Genomic DNA, 19,259 nt, shown 5'->3' with positions numbered 1-19,259 from the left:
CTGCAACAGGTATTTAGATACATCTTGCCTCTGAGGCTGGAGGTGGCCTATAGCCACCAGACATTAAGCTTGTACACCCCAGCTCGTACTAATTGGTACTGAACAGACGTGCTATATTAAATTATTTATAGAAGTAATTGCCAGGAAGGTTAGGAATATAGGAAGCTGCCTTATACTGAGTCAGACCATTAGTCCATCTACAGTATTGTCTACCTAGACTGGCAGCAGCTTCTCCAAGGTTGTAGGCAGCAGTCTTTCTCAGCCGTATCTTAGAGGTGCCAGAGAGGGAGCTCAGAACCTTCGGCAGGTCCCCCATATTTCTGTCACATTACCATTGCAGCTGCTCCTCCATATTTCATAAGACAGCCAACTTGAATCTCTCTGTCTTATCTTGGAGATGCCAGGGAGGGAACTTGGAACATTCTGCATGCAGATGCTCTTCCCAGAGTGGCTCCATCCCCTAGGGGGGAATCTCTTACAGTGCTCCTACAGTATGTATGCTCCCATTCAAATGCAAACCAGGGTGGACCCTACTTAGCAAAGGGGTCAGTTCATTCTTGCTACCACAAGACCAGCTCCATCTGGTAAGTCAGTGGTAAAGGGCACTGAATAATAATGCAAAAGAGCCTGACCATAACCTAGGTGAGGGCCTGACCACCATGAATCCTTGCTTGACCTTGACTTACTCATGTCCTGCTCTCCTCTTCGGTTGCGCAATGATGTCCACATTGGAGTTGTCCAAATAACTCTCAAGGTTGTATCGATTACACGCTGTGTTTAGCTCTGTGCTGGGCATGCAAGAAGGCTTGCTAGAAGATGGACTGAAGCAATAAAAGCAAATATGTATATACTGCTTTTCAACAAAAGTTTCCAAAGCCGTTTACACAGAGAAATAATTAAATGGCTCCCTCTCCCCAAAGGGCTCACAGTCTAAAAAGAAACATAAGATAGACACAAGCAACAGTCACTGGAGGTCAGATGCAGCCTGTGAACGTGCTTCCGGGGGGAGGGGGGCGGCTTCTTTAAGTGTAAACGGAGCCGGTGCTCTGTGCCTCCCAGCAGCCCCCGCGGTGGGGAATCTCCTCCGCCACTCACCTGGCCGCTGGCGGGGACTCGCCTCCGTGGGAGCCAGGTGAGTGGTGGAGGTGATTCTCCGCCGTGGGGGCTGCTGGGTGGCATGGAGCACCGGCTCCGTTTACACTTAAAGAAGCCGCCCCCCTCCCCCCGGAGGCGCGTTCATGGGCCGGGCCTGCTGGAGGTACTGGGCTGGTGGTGGTAAAAGGCACTGTTCTTGTTTTGTGGATTTAATAGCCCTGGGAGAACTGATATTTGTGTGAATATTAAAAAAACAAAAACCCGAAAAACCTCCTCTTTCATAAAAATCCAAGCATTCAGCTTCAGTTGAAGTTACTTGAAGCTGAGCAGTTAGCTGCAAAATAAAAGGACAGATCCAAAGCCAAATTATAATTCAACTCTCTTGGCTAGAACAGCTAACTGAACTCTGTGCTTTCTTGTCTTCTTCCTTTAGAGCCTTCCTGAGTAGCTGCTGAGGCATCCCTTTAGCAGACTCCTCCCTTCCCCCCGCCTCCACTGCATCTCCTCCCCCACCTTTATTTTTTAAATTCTATCTCTCTATTTATTTGGCTAAGGCATTTTACGTTTTACAGGGAGGATTGTTGGTCTTGAGGTAGCAAGAATGATGCGTCCCCTTTGCTAAGCAGGGTCTGTCCTGGTTGCATATGAATGGGAGACTAGATGTGTGAACACTGGAAGATAATTCCCCTTAGAGGATGGGGCTGCTCTGGGAAGAGCATCTGCATGTAGAAGGTTCCAAGTTCCCTCCCTGGCAGCATCTCCAAGATAGGGCTGAGAGAGATTCCTGCCTGCAACCTTGGAGAAGCCTCTGCCAGTCTGTGTAGACCAGGACTGCACAACTTCAGTCCTCCCTGCAGTTTTGAACTACAGCGCCCATAATCCCCCAGCCTCAGTGACCAATAGTCAGGGATGATGGAATTGTAGTCCAGCTTCTGCAGGAGGGCCAAAGTTGTGCAGCCCTGGTGTAGACATTACTGAACTAGATGGGCCAATGGTCTGACATAGTATATGGCAGCTTCCTATGTCAGGGGGCTGACTTTTGTAAAACAAGGCATAGTCTTGTCTACTTAACAAGGCAAAGTTTGTGTGGAATGTGGGGTGTCTTCCTCCATTCCAGTACTCCATCCTTTTTGATAACACATGCATTATTACCATGCCAATAAAAATATGGATATAACAGCTTGTGAGGAAGAACTTCAGGCCTTGGTGGGTTTAAACAGGTACAAGTTTACCCTTGTATCTTTCAGGGAGTGTGCTGATACTCTCTGTTCTTTGGACAGTAGAACACTTTGAGTTGTTTGCAGTTATATTTGAACAGGTTCTGCCAGTTCCATTTTAATATCGTGCTTATGTGACCCAATTCCCTTTGTGACTAGAGCAAAGTACTACTCCGTTTATGTTAAGGGTGGCAGAGCTAAATTTTTTAGAATGATTAACTCTAAGCTACTATTGCAATATGTGTGTACAGTTGTCCCTCACCAACTGCTAGGGTTCTGTTCTGACAAAACCTCGCCCTTGGCAAATTCGTGGTTGGCAAGGCGTTAAAAGCCAATGGGAAACGGGATTAGGTGAACCACTACCGCAAAAAGACCTAAAAATAAAGGGGGTGTGTGCAAAATAAATCCTGTAATATTGCCAAGAGTCACCAAGAAGAATGAGCAAATCGAACCTCTGTAAAAAAAATTTGAAACCTCCCCGCCCCCCCCAAAAAAGTCACTCAAAAGCATTTTAAATTGGCAAGGGACAGCAAAGTCAGCAAGGGTCACCAAGAGGAATGAGCAGATTGAACTTCTGAACCCCACAACATCGCTGAACGCCCTCCCAAATCACTAAGAAACCTCTTCACCCACAGATACTCAGGTCACAGTTGGCAAGACCGGTCACAATTTCTATTCACATATGCTCAAAACTGCGTTTGATGAAACCGTGGTTGGCAAGGGCTGACTGTAACTCTGTTTTTATAAATGTGCTCAAAAATTTGATTGTGACATCAATAACTCTCCAGATAACCTTTGTATATACTACTATAGCGGGTTTTTAATTTCATTTGTAGAAAGCCCTTTTTAAACCTGGCTTTTGTTCCCGAATTACAGACTTTTAAACTCTGTGGCTTTTTAATAAGTATTGATGTCTGGGAAAGCAAATTTATGGAGCTTTAAGTTGGATGTCATATAAAATATGGGGAATAGCTGCAATGATAATGATAGAAATAACTGTATGAATGGATCCAGCATGAAAAGGGAAGGTAATTTTTCACACAGAGCATAATTAATCTATCTGTGGAATTCTCTGCCATGGGATGTGGTGATGGCCACCAGCTTGGGTGGCTTTATAAAGGACTTGGACAGATTCAAAGAGGACAGGTCTATCAGAGGCTACAAGTCATGATGACTGTAGGCTATCTCCAGGTTCAGAGGCAGGATGTCTCTGAATACTAGTTGCCGGAGAGCAACAACATGAGAAAGGGCATGCCTTCATTTCCTGATTGTGTGGCTTCACAAGCATCATGTGAAACAGGGTGCTGGACTAGATAGGCCTTAGACCTGATCTAGCAGCGCTCTTCCTGTGTTGAGCCTTTGAATGTAACTCAGAAGTCCCACTATGTTCAGTGAGGACTACTCCCTACTAAGTGTGGGTGGGGCTTAGTATCTTAGCAATTGATGAAACTAGGGAGAGTTAATGGAATAGTGAACTGCAAGAGAAGATATTTTTGAATGGCTAAGACCAAAGTGAAGTGAGCTCTAAAGCTACAGTTTCAACCAGTTGTAGTGTTGGTTGCAACACACTACTGTGTTTACTATAACACTGTGTAAAAGCAAAATAACTCTGTTCTGGACTCTTGCAGGGAGCACAATATTAATATACTCTGAAATGGAGATGATGTTGAGTAACTTTCCCAGTCAAATCTTATTGGCAAGACTGAACTGAACATTGTGTAGGACCAAACATTAGCCTGTTGTGCAGCTCTTATATTTCAGTGGAACATGTGGAAAAATACATTCCTGGTGGATAGTTACCTCAAATGCCTAATTTCCAGAAGCAGTGAATCAGAAGATATCTAGGAGCTTGATGTTATCTGTTTAGGCTTGAAGTGTGGTAATAGTTTTGTCCCTTACTACAAGTCTTAATTAACACAATTTAACTATTGCCTGTTACTGCTGTTGTAAATGTCACTGTGCTTTTCTGATAGCCTTGAAGCTGTATACTTACATTCTGTACCTCTTGCATTTTATGGCATTAGGCTCCACCGCTGACATTCTCTCTCCTCCCTCCTTCCCTGTCTGTATGTTAGAACTTTAAAAATCTAACCAATGGAAGATAAGAGCCAGTGTGGTGTGGTGGTTAGAGTGCTGGACTAGGACCGGGGAGACCCGAGTTCAAATCTCCATTCACCCATGATACTTGCTGGGTGACTCTGGACCAGTCATTTCTCTAAATAAATAACACCTCATGTATCTAAAGAGGGCTGTAGCTCACAAAAACTAATACTACAGTAAACTTGGTTTTTTAAGTGCCACAAAATTCTCTGTTATGTTTGCCGAAGTATTGCAGTGCACATGCTGTTCTTGATCTCTGCTCTGTCCAATGACCAAGATAAGATGATAGAACAGCTAGCTAACTTTCATCACTGATGCAGTGCTGTAGCTAAGACCATGCAGATTTCTATACCCCTGATGGTTACCTATAATGGATCCTTTGCATCTGACAAATCACCCTCTTAATGAACCCTTCCATGCACCAAGCTTAAATGACAAGGGTGCCTAGGAAGGAGCTCTGTGTCTGCCTCACAGCTGTGGAGCACTCTTCTCCCAGATGTTTGGCAAAAGCTGAGCTTATTGTGTAACAGTGCAAAACTATTCTGTTTTGGCTGGCATTCAGTTGCCAGGGTTAGAGAAGTTATTTTTGTCTGTCTCTGTTATATATATTAAGCCCTGCTATTCAAATGCTCACCTTGAGCCCCTTAGGGCAGGATATTGGTCTAAAGAATAATTCAGACTTACATTAAGGTTTTGCATTAGATTATGTAGACTTGTGTTTTTGTTCATAATTGAACCAGTGCAACTTTTGAAATATATATGGGGCGGGTGAGCACCTTAAATCTCAAAGGAAAATGTACTTCTTTTGTCAGAATGTATGCTGAAATGCTCTGGAGAAATTATGAAATACACTGAGGTGATCAAAGCACAGGGCAACACAAAGAATAAAGTGTGTCGAGATGATCACTGAAATGAAACAAGAGTTTGAGCAGCAGTGACAACCGCAGAACTCTTGATAGACATTTCTCTGCACAAGAGATCAATGTAAAAAGATGAAGGTTTGAATTATAAATATCTGACACAGATAAGACTTGGCTCTTTTATTGCAGGAAGGTTCCCAAGGGCAACCCGTATAACATCGGATGATAATGATGGATTTCACTTCTGTGGAATAAGTTTTGGTTACTGATAACGGGCACAAATGCACTCTTCTCTGTTAGCTGCAGTATTGAGTAAAGCAGGCTTGCGAATTAGACGTAACCTGCTGACCTTGGAAGACCCTTGGAGTAGAGCTCACCACTTAACACTACTGGTACCAGGGAATGCCTCTATTCCTCACTCTACCCCAGGGCTGCTCAACTTTGGCCCTCCTGCAGGTGTTGGCCCACAACTCCTGTAGTCCCTGGCTATTGGCCACTGTGGCTGGGGATTATGGGAGTCGTACTCCAGAAACAGCTGGGGGGGGGGCTAATTTGAGCAGGCCTGTTCTATTCACTGGGTATACATCAGGGTGGCTTTTACCAAGGTAGCCCCAGTTTGGAGCCTGCCTGCTTCCTCCTGTGAACCTTGGCAAAACGTTTCAATAGCAGCAGCATCATGTTTTTGTGCTCTAGCCCACAAAACCCTAACTAGCATTAGGAACATCTTGACATTTCCCCTAAGAATAGTGCGATAATCTTCACACTGATTTGTATGGAGAGCTGAAGAATAAAGCAAAACTCACCATTAATGTATGAATCTAAGGACCTCTGCCTTGGCACAAGCAAACTCAGTCTTATTCTGAGGCTAAGGTTCCCAGCCTTAGGTTCATGGGTGGATGGCTCCAAGGGCCAAATGCCATTGTTGCTGGGGAAGATGGGAGTTGTAGTCCAGCAACATCTGTAGATCCAAGGCTGGAAGCCCTTGCTCTGAAGAATTACTGTTTGTGGTACCAGGATTGTGTTCTGCATATAAGAATGCAGTTTCCTCCTTTCCATCATGTAAATGTGTATGCATTGGAGTGATGTATGATTTTGCATAACATCTATATTCTATATGATATGTCTTTAAATGCTTAGTTTATACTAGTTAGTTCTATGCATTTTCGGTTGTATAACTTGCTTGCCTGTTCTGTCAAGTGCCATTCACCCAGAGGTGCTATAAAGCCTTAAACAGCTTAGACCCAGGAAGTGTGTTCTCTAATTTTTTTTTCATCTGTGCGCGGAATGAGTTTTGTTCTGGGTGGCAGTATCAAGGCAGTGTGTGCACACATGCATTCAGAGTGGGGCCTTCCTGATTCAACCTGAGTGGGATCTAAAATTAATTGAGTGGACATCAAAAAGTGTGTGCGTGTGCGCATGCCTTAGCGGGAACACTGGGCCCAGGGTATTTAAGAAAATGTCTTCTTCACTATGAGCCCCATTGCCCACTGAAATCCTCCAGAGAGGTCTGTCTGCAGTTGCCACTGGCCTGTCTCGTGGCTACTCAGGGATGGGTCTTTTCTGTTGCTGCCCCAAGACTTTGGAATGCACCCCCGACTGGAATAAGAGCCTCCACATCTCTGACAGCTTTTTCAGGGTCTTTAAAGATGCATTTGTTCACCTAATATTTTAATGTTTTGATTTTTGTCTTAATTTATGTTGTAAACCACCCAGAGACATAAGTTTGGGGCAGTATACAAATATAATTAATTAATTAATTAATTAATCTTAATAATAACTTCACATAAGGCTAAAAAAACTAGTGCACCACAAACATGGTAACTGCCTGGTTACCCAACTGGAGCTGTTGATTATTTTTGCTGCACCTGCCATTAGGATATACATTGCCTTGAAAGCAACTTCTTCAAATCATGGTATGCTTACTTTAAAACTGCATTTTAGTTTCCTTTTTTTGAAACTGTGATGAATATCTTTTTTTTTTAAGAACTACACAACAAGAATACAAGATGATTGCCTTATAATGTATTGCTCTGTGTGACTATCTTGCAACACAGTTTAATCTTTTCATCAGGTGGGCAATGTGGCTAGCTAAATAGTTCTCTGTTAAATAATCTGTGAAATCAAGTCTTCTGTGCAAAGGTTTGATAAAGCAGTTGCTCTAAAATGTTGGGCAACAACTGCACCCAATAGAATTCACTTGGCAGAAATGAGTTGGATCAGTAATACTAACTTGCAAAGGACAGATATTTTCCTTCTAGTGGAAGAGAAATACCGTAGTGAGCAAGGGCTAATGCATGCTTTTCTTTTAACTGTCCTAGGACAAAATTAGTTGACTAATTACTGTGTCAAATGGAGGAGGGGTATAGAGTTCCATAGAGATGCAAATATCAGGTGGTCTAGAAATATGATAAATAAATAATGCAATAGTCTGGCATCTGAAATCTAGCATTATGTGAGACTTTGACATAAACATGTTCAAATGCTATCTAAAGTGCAAAGCAGTCTCTGAATGTGTCCAGAAAAATCTTCTCATTCTATTTCCCCTTCCAATAAAGGTTTGGTTTACTTTATCGAAAAGACCTATAAAGATGCCTGGATGATTTGTGATTTAATTAATAAAATTTAGGAGTAGATTCTCTGAAACACGGAATTCTTAGGAATTAGAATATCAATTGGGACATTATAAACACCTCCTGCTAACTTGGCAAAGAGTCACCTTTTAATGTGGTGATTCTCTTTATTGAGCAAGGGGAGAGTAACTGGCCCTATCCACCCCCAGCACAGTACCTCCAGTGACTGTTGCTGGTGTCTATCTTATGTTTCTTTTTAGATTGTGAAGCCCCTTGGGGACCAAGATACATCTTCTTTATATATTATTTCTCTGTGTAAACCTCCCTGAGCCATTTTTGGAAGGGCGGTATAGAAATCAAATTAATAATAATAATAATAATAATAATAATAATAATAATAATAATAATAAATAAACAACCTCAGGTGCCATGATTTATATTTCATTTATATCAGTTGGGAGAAACAGAAACTGCCAATCACTTTTTCAGACAGGTGGCTTGGCTTGCTACCTTTGTGATGCAGTAATATTGGCAAGACACACACACACACACACACACACACACCGACCTATCTTGCTTGCAACAGTAATCCAAAACAACAAATATTTATATACCACTTGGCACCACTTCCATTTATTTTAAGAAAGTTAGGAAATTCTGATGATTTCAATATTTATTTAATGAGTATGCAGTATACATACGCATTGTGAATTCTAATAAAACAGTAACTGAAAACATAGCTACACTTCCTGGGGCAGCTATTAAAACAAGGTTAGAGATATTGGACAAGGCCAAGTTGATATTGTATGTATTTTCTGGAATTTGTTGTACAATTTGATTGGATTAATGATTTTTAGTTTAGTTTTTTAATTCTTGGGTTTGATGTCCAGTCACCATATTGTTGTATGGTGAGTAGACTGAAATAAATTCAATTTGAATTTAAAGCAGTTTCTATGACCCTGATGTATTTTCACTATTAATTTAATGAATGTGTGTATTGTAGCCAGATGTCTGTTCTAGAGAACAAAATGTGTAAAATGACACTGATCAGAAATGGCTACCAAACCCACTGTTCCTCTTGTTTTTTGAGCCACCCACCCCAATTTGAAAGGCATTTATTGGCTTAAGTCAAAATTTAATCAGCTGGATTTTTTTCTAAATTTTTTTGGGTAGGCATATGTGTATGATGATTTCTGGCTTGAATAAAAATATGAGGTAGACTGTTGTAAGCCATTTTCTAAGCAAATGGTTACCAGCTACGTTTAGGACTGTCAACCTATACAGCATTTTAAATTTGTGTAACCTTTGTACTTTTCCAAATCTCCAATATAAGTTTTTACTTCAAGGTCTTGAAGGAAGGGCATAATCAAATATGAGAACTTAAATCCTAAAAAAAAAAGTTACCAGCCATTATGAGAAACTGTATCCAGCTCAAATTCCTTTCCCACCATTTTGAGAAGTATGTGTAATTATTCCTGTGTACACTAGAGTCAAGATGGTTCCAAAAATGAACAGTGTGAAATGTCATCAATTTTGAAAAATTCTAATGCTTTTAAAATAAATTGATTTTAAGCTGTACACTGTAAAATACTGTTTTACTTTGCCTATGGAGGTTCTTGCAAGAAGAGGTATATTGATTGAAATGCAAAATAACTGCTTGCTTTGGGCATGAAAGAAGGGGTAGTTCTGATTTCAGTTGAATCTGGCACAATTTAATTTGGCCGCTCCAGTTAGGAAGGCAAATTGATTTGATGCTGATAGTTTGGTTGATCTCATGAATATAAGTTAAAGCTTTCAAGCTTCGTTACTACATTGGTGGTGGTTGTAGATTCTTGAATGGTTATTAAAGTGCACTTTAGATGGTTTTTTCTGCAGAAAGTAAGAGAATTATCAAAGCAAGTTACTCAGTGGTATAAGTGTGGTTATGGGTTAATCTGAGTCTGTCTTCTGTAAGCAAGAATCTTAATGAAAGTTTAAACTTTTGGGGGGTGGGATAAAACAAAAATTTAAAAGCTTTGCATTAAATTTTATCAAACACTTTACAACCATAAAAGCATTCATATTCTTTTTGATATTTTGTATGCCCTGTGAGACTGTTCTCATGAAATATATTTCCATACACTCTCTCTTTTATATAGCTGCTATTCTTACTATAAGTGCGGGAAAATGCTTGACTAACAAACAGAAGGTTGCTGGTTTGAATCCCCGCTGGTACTATATCGGGCAGCAGCGATATAGGAAGATGCTAGAAAGCATCATCTCATACTGTACGGGAGGAGGCAATGGTAAACCCCTCCTGTATTCTACCAAAAGAAAACTACAGGGCTCTGTGGGTGCCAGGAGTCATAATCGACTTGACAACACACTTTACCTTGTACCTACTATCCCAAAAGCTTGACTGCAATACTAGAGTACTTCCAGATCTTGTGGTGGCTGTCCATGGTCATCCTTCTGAACATGATCACTCATATAATATCAAAATCACTAACTATGTACTATTTGCTGCAAAGTTTCAGAAGATTATGGAACTGGGTGTTATCCTTATGTTTAGCATGTAGTGCCTTCTTTCTGCTGTAAAGTAGCTATCCTTAAAACAAAATAAAAATATTCTGGACAGCATCCTAAGCATGCACCCATGCACTAGGAAGAAATGTCTCCACTGTGAAGAACTTCCTGAGCTCTTCAGTGCTATCACATGGGGTGGTGAGATGATTTTTGCTGATCTTTCCTTCCTGCAGAAGTGCCATCCAAAAATATGTCCCTGAGTTGTGTAGTTGTTAGGGACATATTTTGGGGTGGCACAGGGAACTTCTGGGGGAAGGAGAAATTGGCAAAAACTGCACCTTCCCTCCTCACAGTAGGTGCTGTAGAGTTCAGGATGCTCTGTGCAGCAAGGTTGCTTCTTCCCAGTGTGTAGGCCCATGCTTAGTCAGGATGTTAACTTCTGAAGATAGCAATATACAGCTATACCTTAACACTGATACATATATGTTATATACATTTATGTATATAACAAAAAGATGACTGACGGCAAAGACAAGAGGAAACCAAATTTTAGTTGGAAGTTTCAGCTTATGCCTTCATTAGCAACAGATGATTTTTATAAAAGATTATATGCATGCTCTGGAAATCTCCCCCACCCACCAGATTCGGTCTGCTTCCTCCCTTTCAGTCTTTAAACCTTATTGAAGACATTTCTTTTCTGCCAGGCGTTTGCCCTTTAAATCCTTTTTTTAAATTCTCAGATGCTTTTTTGTACATTGCCCTGAGTCTGTGGATTGGGTGGCATATTAAATCCTTTAATTAATTATTTTTTTTTTAAAAAAAAACCAGTTCACAAGATGGCTCTGCATACAGAATTTCACAGGTCAGTTCTGTGACTTCAGTGGTGGGCATGCAACTAAAGTACCTGCTAGATCATAATAAGCATGCCTGGATGAGCAGGGAGTCATGACAGACCTGTCTCCTTCTAGTAGCAGACCCTTGCGCCTCATGGGGAACTGCTCCAGAGGACCCCAGTCATTTGGGAGGACTTGACGTTGCTGCCTCCAGCAGGAGGAGCCAGAAGCCCCTGTGCATACGTGGAACACCACATACAGTGCTTTAGATCTAGTTCCTCTGCTCATAAAAGTTCTGGTATAATTCTTCCTGCCATCATCTGAAATGAGAAAAACATTAAGAATGGTTGGATTAATTTTCTTGAGCACACTGTTCTTTGGAGCACACAAGCCAAATACTACTCTTGATACATACGGTGCATTGTGTTTTATCTGCTAGCTGAAAAGGACATGCTATCTATTTAGATAGTTCCCATTTTTCAGATTTATGGTGGTGATGGGTTTAATTCTGATGTACTAGTCAATGACCATAATAAAAATCAAATTCTGATAGCTCCCATATATCTGCAGGTGGCAGGCTCCAAGGTGGACATCCTTTTTTGTGAGGGAATGCTGAGATCTTAGAAGTGAAAGTACATAGTTACCTGCTGGAAGTGAACTGTATAATCATGAGGTACAGATTTGAGGTGAGAACTAGCAGAGAAGAGAATTGGTAGATTATGTGGACTCTAATTCTTTGCAAGAAACCAGCACTGGCAAAACAACCTGAAGAGATTTCAAATCAAATGGAACGTTTGGTGTTCTCACATTTCATTCATGTGTTGAAGGATCTTCTCAAATGGTGCTATCACCATATTGCATGGCCGGATGGCTCTGTCATAGCTGAGGGATATGGGTGTTCTAACAGCTTCTTCTAAGTGTTGTCTGCTTCCAGTCTAACTGTCCACAATGACTTTAATGTGTCTAAATCTTCCTACTGCATACAAGTATCAGATTATGTATGAAAGTTCTAATACTCGCTCCTTCTCAATTTTTGCTCTAGTTTATAGTGGAGTGTCATGGAAATACACTTCTTCCTCAATTTTTGGGCATGTACCGGCTTACAGTGGATGGAGTTGAAGTATATATGATTGTTACAAGAAATGTATTCAGCCATCGTTTGTCTGTTTATAGAAAATATGATTTAAAGGTGAGATCAGTTATTTATGGGTATTCCAGTAAGCTGTGTTAATTGTTGTTGTTTTTTTAAATGGTACACATTCATTTGGATACTTGGAGACCAGCTATTGCAGTACATAAAACCAAATGAAACGAAACAAAAAACTAGCAAGCAATTCAGTTAAGCTATGATTATTAAAATAGGCTGTGGCTTATCTGCCCCCCCCAAAAAAAACCTTTTATGGAAACAAGATGATTTGAGCTGTGTTATGTGTTGTAAAGGAAGTGGCTTAGCAGAAGTATGCTCGCTAAAAGTAGATAACTGCTAATGGTTGCAGTTACAGTCATTTAAAAGAAAAAATAGTTGAAAAGACTCTCATGCCTTTAATGTATTTTGTCAGTTGCTACAACTTACTTTGCATGTCAAATTTTTGGTAGTACGTTGAACCACTTTAATGATTTAAGGCAAGCCCCCATATCTTTTTGCTTTAAGGTGTTTTCTCTAACATTTAAGTTTTTTTACATTGTTAAAACTTAGCTAACTTGCCTCAGTCCCCTTGCTGAGGAAATACTGTAGGACACAGATAAGCCACTCTATGCCAATTTGTTCATCAGTTTTGAAATACCTCAGCCAAATATGTATTTTAGTAACATGCAAAAGTAGTTGCTTGCTGTGGCCTTTCAGTCTCCCAATGTGACCTGCAGTATCTGTTTAGCAAGGAAGACAGTGGTGAGTTCCACTGCCACCAAACAATGCATCTGTGTTGGAAACTAGGGCTTGAGTCCTGTGTACACAGTCCTGCGAATAAGCTTTGTTGAACAGGGTGGCCAACATCCTCACTAACAGTCCAGAGCTGCAGCCCAATAAGCATGTGCACACCTATACCATCTGTGTTTCTGGAGCACAAAGGCAATTTTCCACTGACCTACCCCATCCCCGGAAATGTTTTGTGTAATCCAGACATTGGTCCCTTAGGGACCTACTTCTGGGTCACACAGAGTATTTCTGCGTGGAGGGGGATTGGTGAAAATTGCCCTGCATCTGTGCTTGAGAAGCACAGATGCCAATACAGTGCACATGCTTTTTTAGAGCTGCATGTGCACCGTTAGTGAGGATGTCGGCCTCAGAAACTTGCTTCTGAGTCAACATGCTTAGGTTTGCACTGTAGCTGGCCTCTTTCAAATGGACAGTTTTCAAAGGCAGATGACTTTCAGTGCACCTTGTCTTAACCAGGTGGTGCGTGTTCTGTCAGCAAAACACATGTCTACCTTACCTTTAACCTTTTTTTTAAAAAGTTTGCTAAGAACTGAAACATAGCTATATTATGTGACCTAAAACCTCAACAACCAGAATACCAACAAAAAATAATCTACAGTTTATTTACTGACATTTTAAAAGGAATGTATATGTGTACATATAATGTATTGTGTAATGACACAATACATTATAATGTATTGTGTAATGACACAATGTATATGTGTCGGCCTAGCTCATTACTTTGAATAACTCTGGTTCTCTTTCACACCATTAGTTGGAGCATAGTTTTTGCCTCATCCTATTTTTGTCTAAGTAGTTTTTCTGAAATCAACAAAAACAAAACAAAAACAAAACTACCTGTCAGTTTTTTCTCCTGCTTAGATGACCATGCAGCTGACATTACTCTCAGATATGCTATTGGGAGACACCTTCTGCCTAGAAATTGGATTATTGGTATTATTTAGTTTCAATCATAAACCCAATTCACTAGCTGCATCCTAGTACTGATAAATAAAAGCTGGTATTTTTCTCAGCTTGACAGTGGTCAACTGCTCATGTGATAAAAACACAGATAACATCGAGACTGGTTTTCCCATTGCACTCTGCAGTCTGCTTTTGAAATGCTTTCCGGATGTTTCTCCAAGTTGTCATCCTCCTGAGTGCCTCCGTCTCTGAAGATGCAAATTTGCTGCTGGAGCAAAGATTGACAGAGTTTTGCTAGCTACCATGCAAGCACTAATGTACACAAAAAATATGAGCACCCGGGGGCTTTAGATTTGGCTAGTAACTCTCCATGCCACAAAGCAAACAGCTTTTGCAACTGAGGAGACTTTAAAAAGCAGTGTGTGACTTGCATGGAAATCAGAAAAAGGCATGCATTCCACTGGGCTTGTGCAGCTGAGTCAAAGAGTTCTTTTGGTTCTGGCCAATGTAAATAATAAATTCACATTGCTTAGCATGCTCTTAATTATCCCTAGAATTCTATGCTTCTAATAAAAAGAGCTATAGTAGGCTCTGATCACAGTTTCCCTTTAGAGATTGCCTATAGAACTACACTGCTCTTGAAATGTCCCCAGAGATATAGGGGTGCATTCACATATCACAGTGAGCTGCTGGTTCCCCAAGGGTGTGCAAGCCCAATGTCTGGTGTTGGATAGGATATGTCAAAACTGGGCATGACATGCAAATCCACCAATGTTTGCATGTCTGCATATTCTACCTTTCTTGCAGTATGGAACCCAAGATTTGTAACCAAGATTTGAAGTGAGGGACAGATGTCAGATTCTGTACCACAGTAGAATCTCCAACATTGGTGGGTTCATATGACACACCCAATATTGGCGTAGCCTTGTTGACACCAGAAGTTGGGCTCGGAAACCAGAGACTCAGGAAAAACCACCAGTTCACCATGACGTGTAAACTCACCCATAAGCAAACTAAAGCTAATAGCAATAGAATAAGGAGAATCCAAATTTCTGTAATGTTAAAGGCCTTCTGTGACTTTACCTTCATAGCACTGCTGAGATGTTTTAACTGACCTTCTTTAGAATAAAATGATTATTATACTTAGCACTATAATAGAGATGTACAGAATGTTCCTAGGGTACAATATTCCAACGTGGAATGGGCTGTTCCAAGCCTGGAACAGAACGCCCTTTAAATCAAGGGCCTGTTCTGGACTTGGAACGGAACAGCCCCATTCTGTCCCAGCACATTCTGCCGTTCTAGGCGGCCAGTGAGGGGCCTGAGCACAGTGCGATGGGGGGCACGGGAGGTACCTTTTTAAGAGTTGTCGTTACCGGCAAATACTCCAAGATGTGGTGAGAAGCAGTGTCACGCCGAAACCCTGTGCGGAGGAGCCGCTGCCTACAGCATGCAAAGGGCTGCTGTGCATGCACCGGTAACAACTGTTAAAGGCACCTCCCCCACCCCGCACTGCCCTCCGGCCCCCCCACCAGCCACCCAGAATGTTCCAGGTTGGAATGGGGTTGTTCCACCAGAACTAGCTCGGCCGGTTGTTCTGACGGGCTATTCCAGTGCTTTGCGTTCTGTTCTGGGCTTAGAACAGAACGCAAAATACATTCCGTGCACACCTCCACACTATAGTAGAATGTTTGAATTCTGTTGGAATCATAATATAAGAATCTGGATGAGTTTGCATAATTTTGTAGGTTTAAATGAAAAAGAACCTACTATGAGTTTAATGAAGCAATCCAGCGTCGGATACCTTTTTCTCTTCCATGTTTGTTTCTAGTAGCGGAACAGATTTTTAGATACGATCTTTCTCTTTCAGGGCTCTACAGTAGCAAGAGAAGCCAGTGACAAGGAAAAGGTATGGCAAGATTATATTTACTTGATACTTCAGCTTTTTTAAAAAGAGAGAGAAAGAGATTGCAGAATGATGGATACCTTATTTGCGCAACCTGTAAATAAGGCCCAAACTGCTTGTTGCTTTAAAACCTGTTGTTTGGCCCTGCAGTTCTTTTGTAAAATTAAGTAGCTGCTGGAATGTTTTGGGATAGAATGGAGAATCATGATTGGGACTGCAGTGTTCAGCGGGGTGTAGGTGTCATCTAGCCCGTTCCCCTTGCACCGCAGCCTGACAAAAATTGCACATATGCATGCACACACCCCAGTGCTGCTATTTGTCCTGAGAGGGAAACTTTCCTTGGCACCCATGGAAACTTGCCTCCTGAGGCAAACTGGAGCTGGGGGAGCATCTTTCTTCCTGTCCATGGTGCAAAGGGAAATGGTTAAATCCTCACACACTGTGGTCTCAGTCTGGATCCCCTGCCCTCTCTGCTTTAAAATAACTGTCTCAGTCACACTCACATAATATGTGGCTTGGCCCTCCTTTCTTCTCCTTCCTTATAGGAACTTGGGAAGCTGCCTTCTACCAAGTTGGGGCATTGGTCCATCTAACTCAGTATTGTCTACGCTGACTAGCAAGGTTTCAGGCTGGAGTCTTCCCCAGCCCTACCTGGAGATGCCAGGGATTGAACCTAGGATTTTCTGCACGCAAAGCGGATGCTCAGCTACTGAGCTACAGCCTCGTCCCCATTCTTTTAAGATGGCCTTGGCTGCAAAGCCAAGACCCAGATATGCCTGGGAGCTCACCTTACCAGCTGTGGTGGATTGTGCATGTTGTGGGTTTATTTATTACTAGTTTAGTTTAGAATATTTTATATACCACTTCTCAGCATAGCAGGCAAAGGGGAAAAAATGATTTCCTTTCCCAAAGGGCTTAATAATCTTTTTTTAAAAAGAGAAAGACACAAGGAATATTAACAGACACTGGGACACATGCTATGCTGGAATGAACAGGGACCGTTGCTGTACCCCTGCTAAACAAGAGAATAACCACATGAAAGTTGTCTCTTTGCAGAGGAAAAACTATCTTTATGCTTGATCGTTGATACATTCCTCCGGTCATTAGCTTTCCCTTGCCTTTTGGGAAAGCAAACTTGTGATCCTGTTAGGTTGATGGGAAAACTCAGAGGCTGCTATCATCATTAAAATATTCTTCAGCTATATGAAGACAGTTTCCATTCCTAAGAATGAAGCAGCAAAATCGCCCTGATAGATAAGCTGGGTGCAGAAGACTTCTTCAGCTGTGGCAGAGCTGTTTTATACCTCAGCTAGAGTGTTGCACAAGGGAAATGAAATTGTTGCAAAGATGAGAGCAGAAGCCTGCAAGCAACTACAGAGCCTTCCTGTTCTAATTCTGCATGGATGGGGCTCAGTGGCAGAGCATCTGCTTTGCATGCAGAAGGCCCCAGCTTCAATCCCTGGCAGCATCTCCAGGCAAGGCTGGGAGAGACTCTTGCCTGAAACTCTGGAGAGCCACTGCCAGTCAGTGCAGACAATACTGAGCTAGATGGACCAATAGTCTGATTTAATAAAAAGCAGCTTCCTGTGTTCTTACAAGGAACAGGAAGAAGAAAATGGAACGCTGTGCAAATCCTTGCATAAGCAATTGCAGAACAACAGTTGCAGGGCGACACTAGCATCTCTTTCTTTCTACTCATTATTCTGTGGCTCCAACGTAGAGTTCTTATTTGTTGCCTTTTGGCACTTCAACGATAACAAAATTATTTTAATGGGAACAGCTATCAGAATATACTTATGGATGTCTTGTATTTAAAAAAAAATAGTAGGCTTCATCAGATTCTTACAGCTTGTGCTTTGCCTCGCCTTTGCTTGATTTATACGTTGACTCACTGCTTGCTCGTTGGATGATTTTGTCCTGTGTGAACTGGACAAGAATAACCTAGAACACACCAGTCACTTGTCCCTCATAGCAGCTTTCACATTACAGTTTTCACTGTGACATAAATGGAGAGATTGTAGCTCTTTGTAATATGCTTTACTGCTGATATCTGAGCCTGATGCCCATGAGTGAGCATTGCAAGTGGTCTTGCATATTTATTGCCTAGGATTCCCAAGCTGAGTGTTATCCAACCACTGGCTCTTGCTCAAAGGCCGTGCTGTAAAATTCATTATCGGTTGTCTTTAATTTTAAAAAAGGAGCTTTCAATTAAAATATGCACTATATTAAAGTGAACAAGGTAGATTCTTAATAAGGTGAATAAGAAACTTGTATCACTTTAATTTCATGGGCACAGAAAGTATTTTTCATGTTCTAGATGCCTCTCTTTCATAATAGCACTTGGTAAGATGGTGTTCCAGTCCAACGCTTTTTTGAAGGAGATGGCGAGGCTGTCCTATGACACGGATGGCCAAATTATGAGATAATAGATGTCCAAGAAAAGAGAAAGGATATTAGAGCTTCCCGGTCATCTGTTTTAGCCCTGATTGAAAAGAAAATGAAGATATGCATGATTGATTTGCACTATTAAGGGTGCTTTCAAGTAGAAGATTTGGTGAATGGCAGTTGTGTGGGACACTTCCAACCAGTGCTGGCTGGTTGCCACTTGCCAATAGAGGCAAATGGCAACAGTTTGCCCTGCCCCTGTCTCCCATTCCGAGGCCTCTTCAGCCTTCTAGCCCACAAGGGAATGATACAATCGACTGCTTCTGGTGCCAGTCTGAAGCCCACCACAGCCACCAATCCCTGACCTTAAATTTGCAACCACTGCTGGGGGTGGGGGGGAGCCATGACTGATTTGCTTTTGTTAATTTTAAATACATGCAAACTTCAGTACTAGGCAACAAGCCGAGTTACATTTTAATTAAAAATGTAAAAGTTGGGGAATTAAGTGCTAATCTTATGCTGTGGGGGGCTTTAAAGGCTGCTGCTGCCAGTCGGTGTTGACCATACTGAGCTAGATGGACCGGTGGTCTGACTCTGTACATGACAGATTCTTACTAGGGATGTGTACGAACTATTCTTGCACTACCTTGTGGGGCGGGGCGGGCAGGGATACCTTTAAGATGCAGGAAAGGAGCTCCTTACCCTGCCCCTTCCCCCCGCCCCTCCTGTGCTCATTTTAGTAGCAGCTATGTGGGGCTGTGGCACTGCTTCCTGCAGCCCCACGTGGCATCAGCGCACACATGCATGCCTTTGCCACGTGGGGCTGCAGGAAGCAGTGCCGCAGCCCTGCCTGCTGCTTCTAAAACGAGCACCAGCGGGTGGGGGTGAGCAGGTCAGGAGCTCCTATCTGCATCTTAAAGGTACACCTCCCCACCCATCGAACGCCAGG

The 19,259-nt window shown here is 41.8% G+C and overlaps 1 protein-coding gene across 1 annotated transcript in view; it reads left to right on the top strand.

Annotated features, from left to right (window-relative positions):
• Positions 1-19,259, top strand: part of PIP4K2A (phosphatidylinositol-5-phosphate 4-kinase type 2 alpha) — a 97,792-nt gene that overhangs the window by 57,710 nt on the left and 20,823 nt on the right. The window contains exons 5-6 of the mRNA XM_053265229.1: positions 12,223-12,369; positions 15,890-15,928. Of these exons, the coding sequence (XP_053121204.1) occupies positions 12,223-12,369; positions 15,890-15,928 (186 nt within the window). The remainder of the gene's footprint in view (positions 1-12,222; positions 12,370-15,889; positions 15,929-19,259) is intronic.

The sequence above is a fragment of the Hemicordylus capensis genome, chromosome 6 (genome assembly GCF_027244095.1).
Source record: "Hemicordylus capensis ecotype Gifberg chromosome 6, rHemCap1.1.pri, whole genome shotgun sequence".
In the NCBI taxonomy this organism is placed as follows: Eukaryota; Metazoa; Chordata; class Lepidosauria; order Squamata; family Cordylidae; genus Hemicordylus; species Hemicordylus capensis.
The sequence above is the reverse complement of the archived record's forward strand: the minus strand, read 5'-3'. Positions and strand labels throughout refer to the sequence as shown.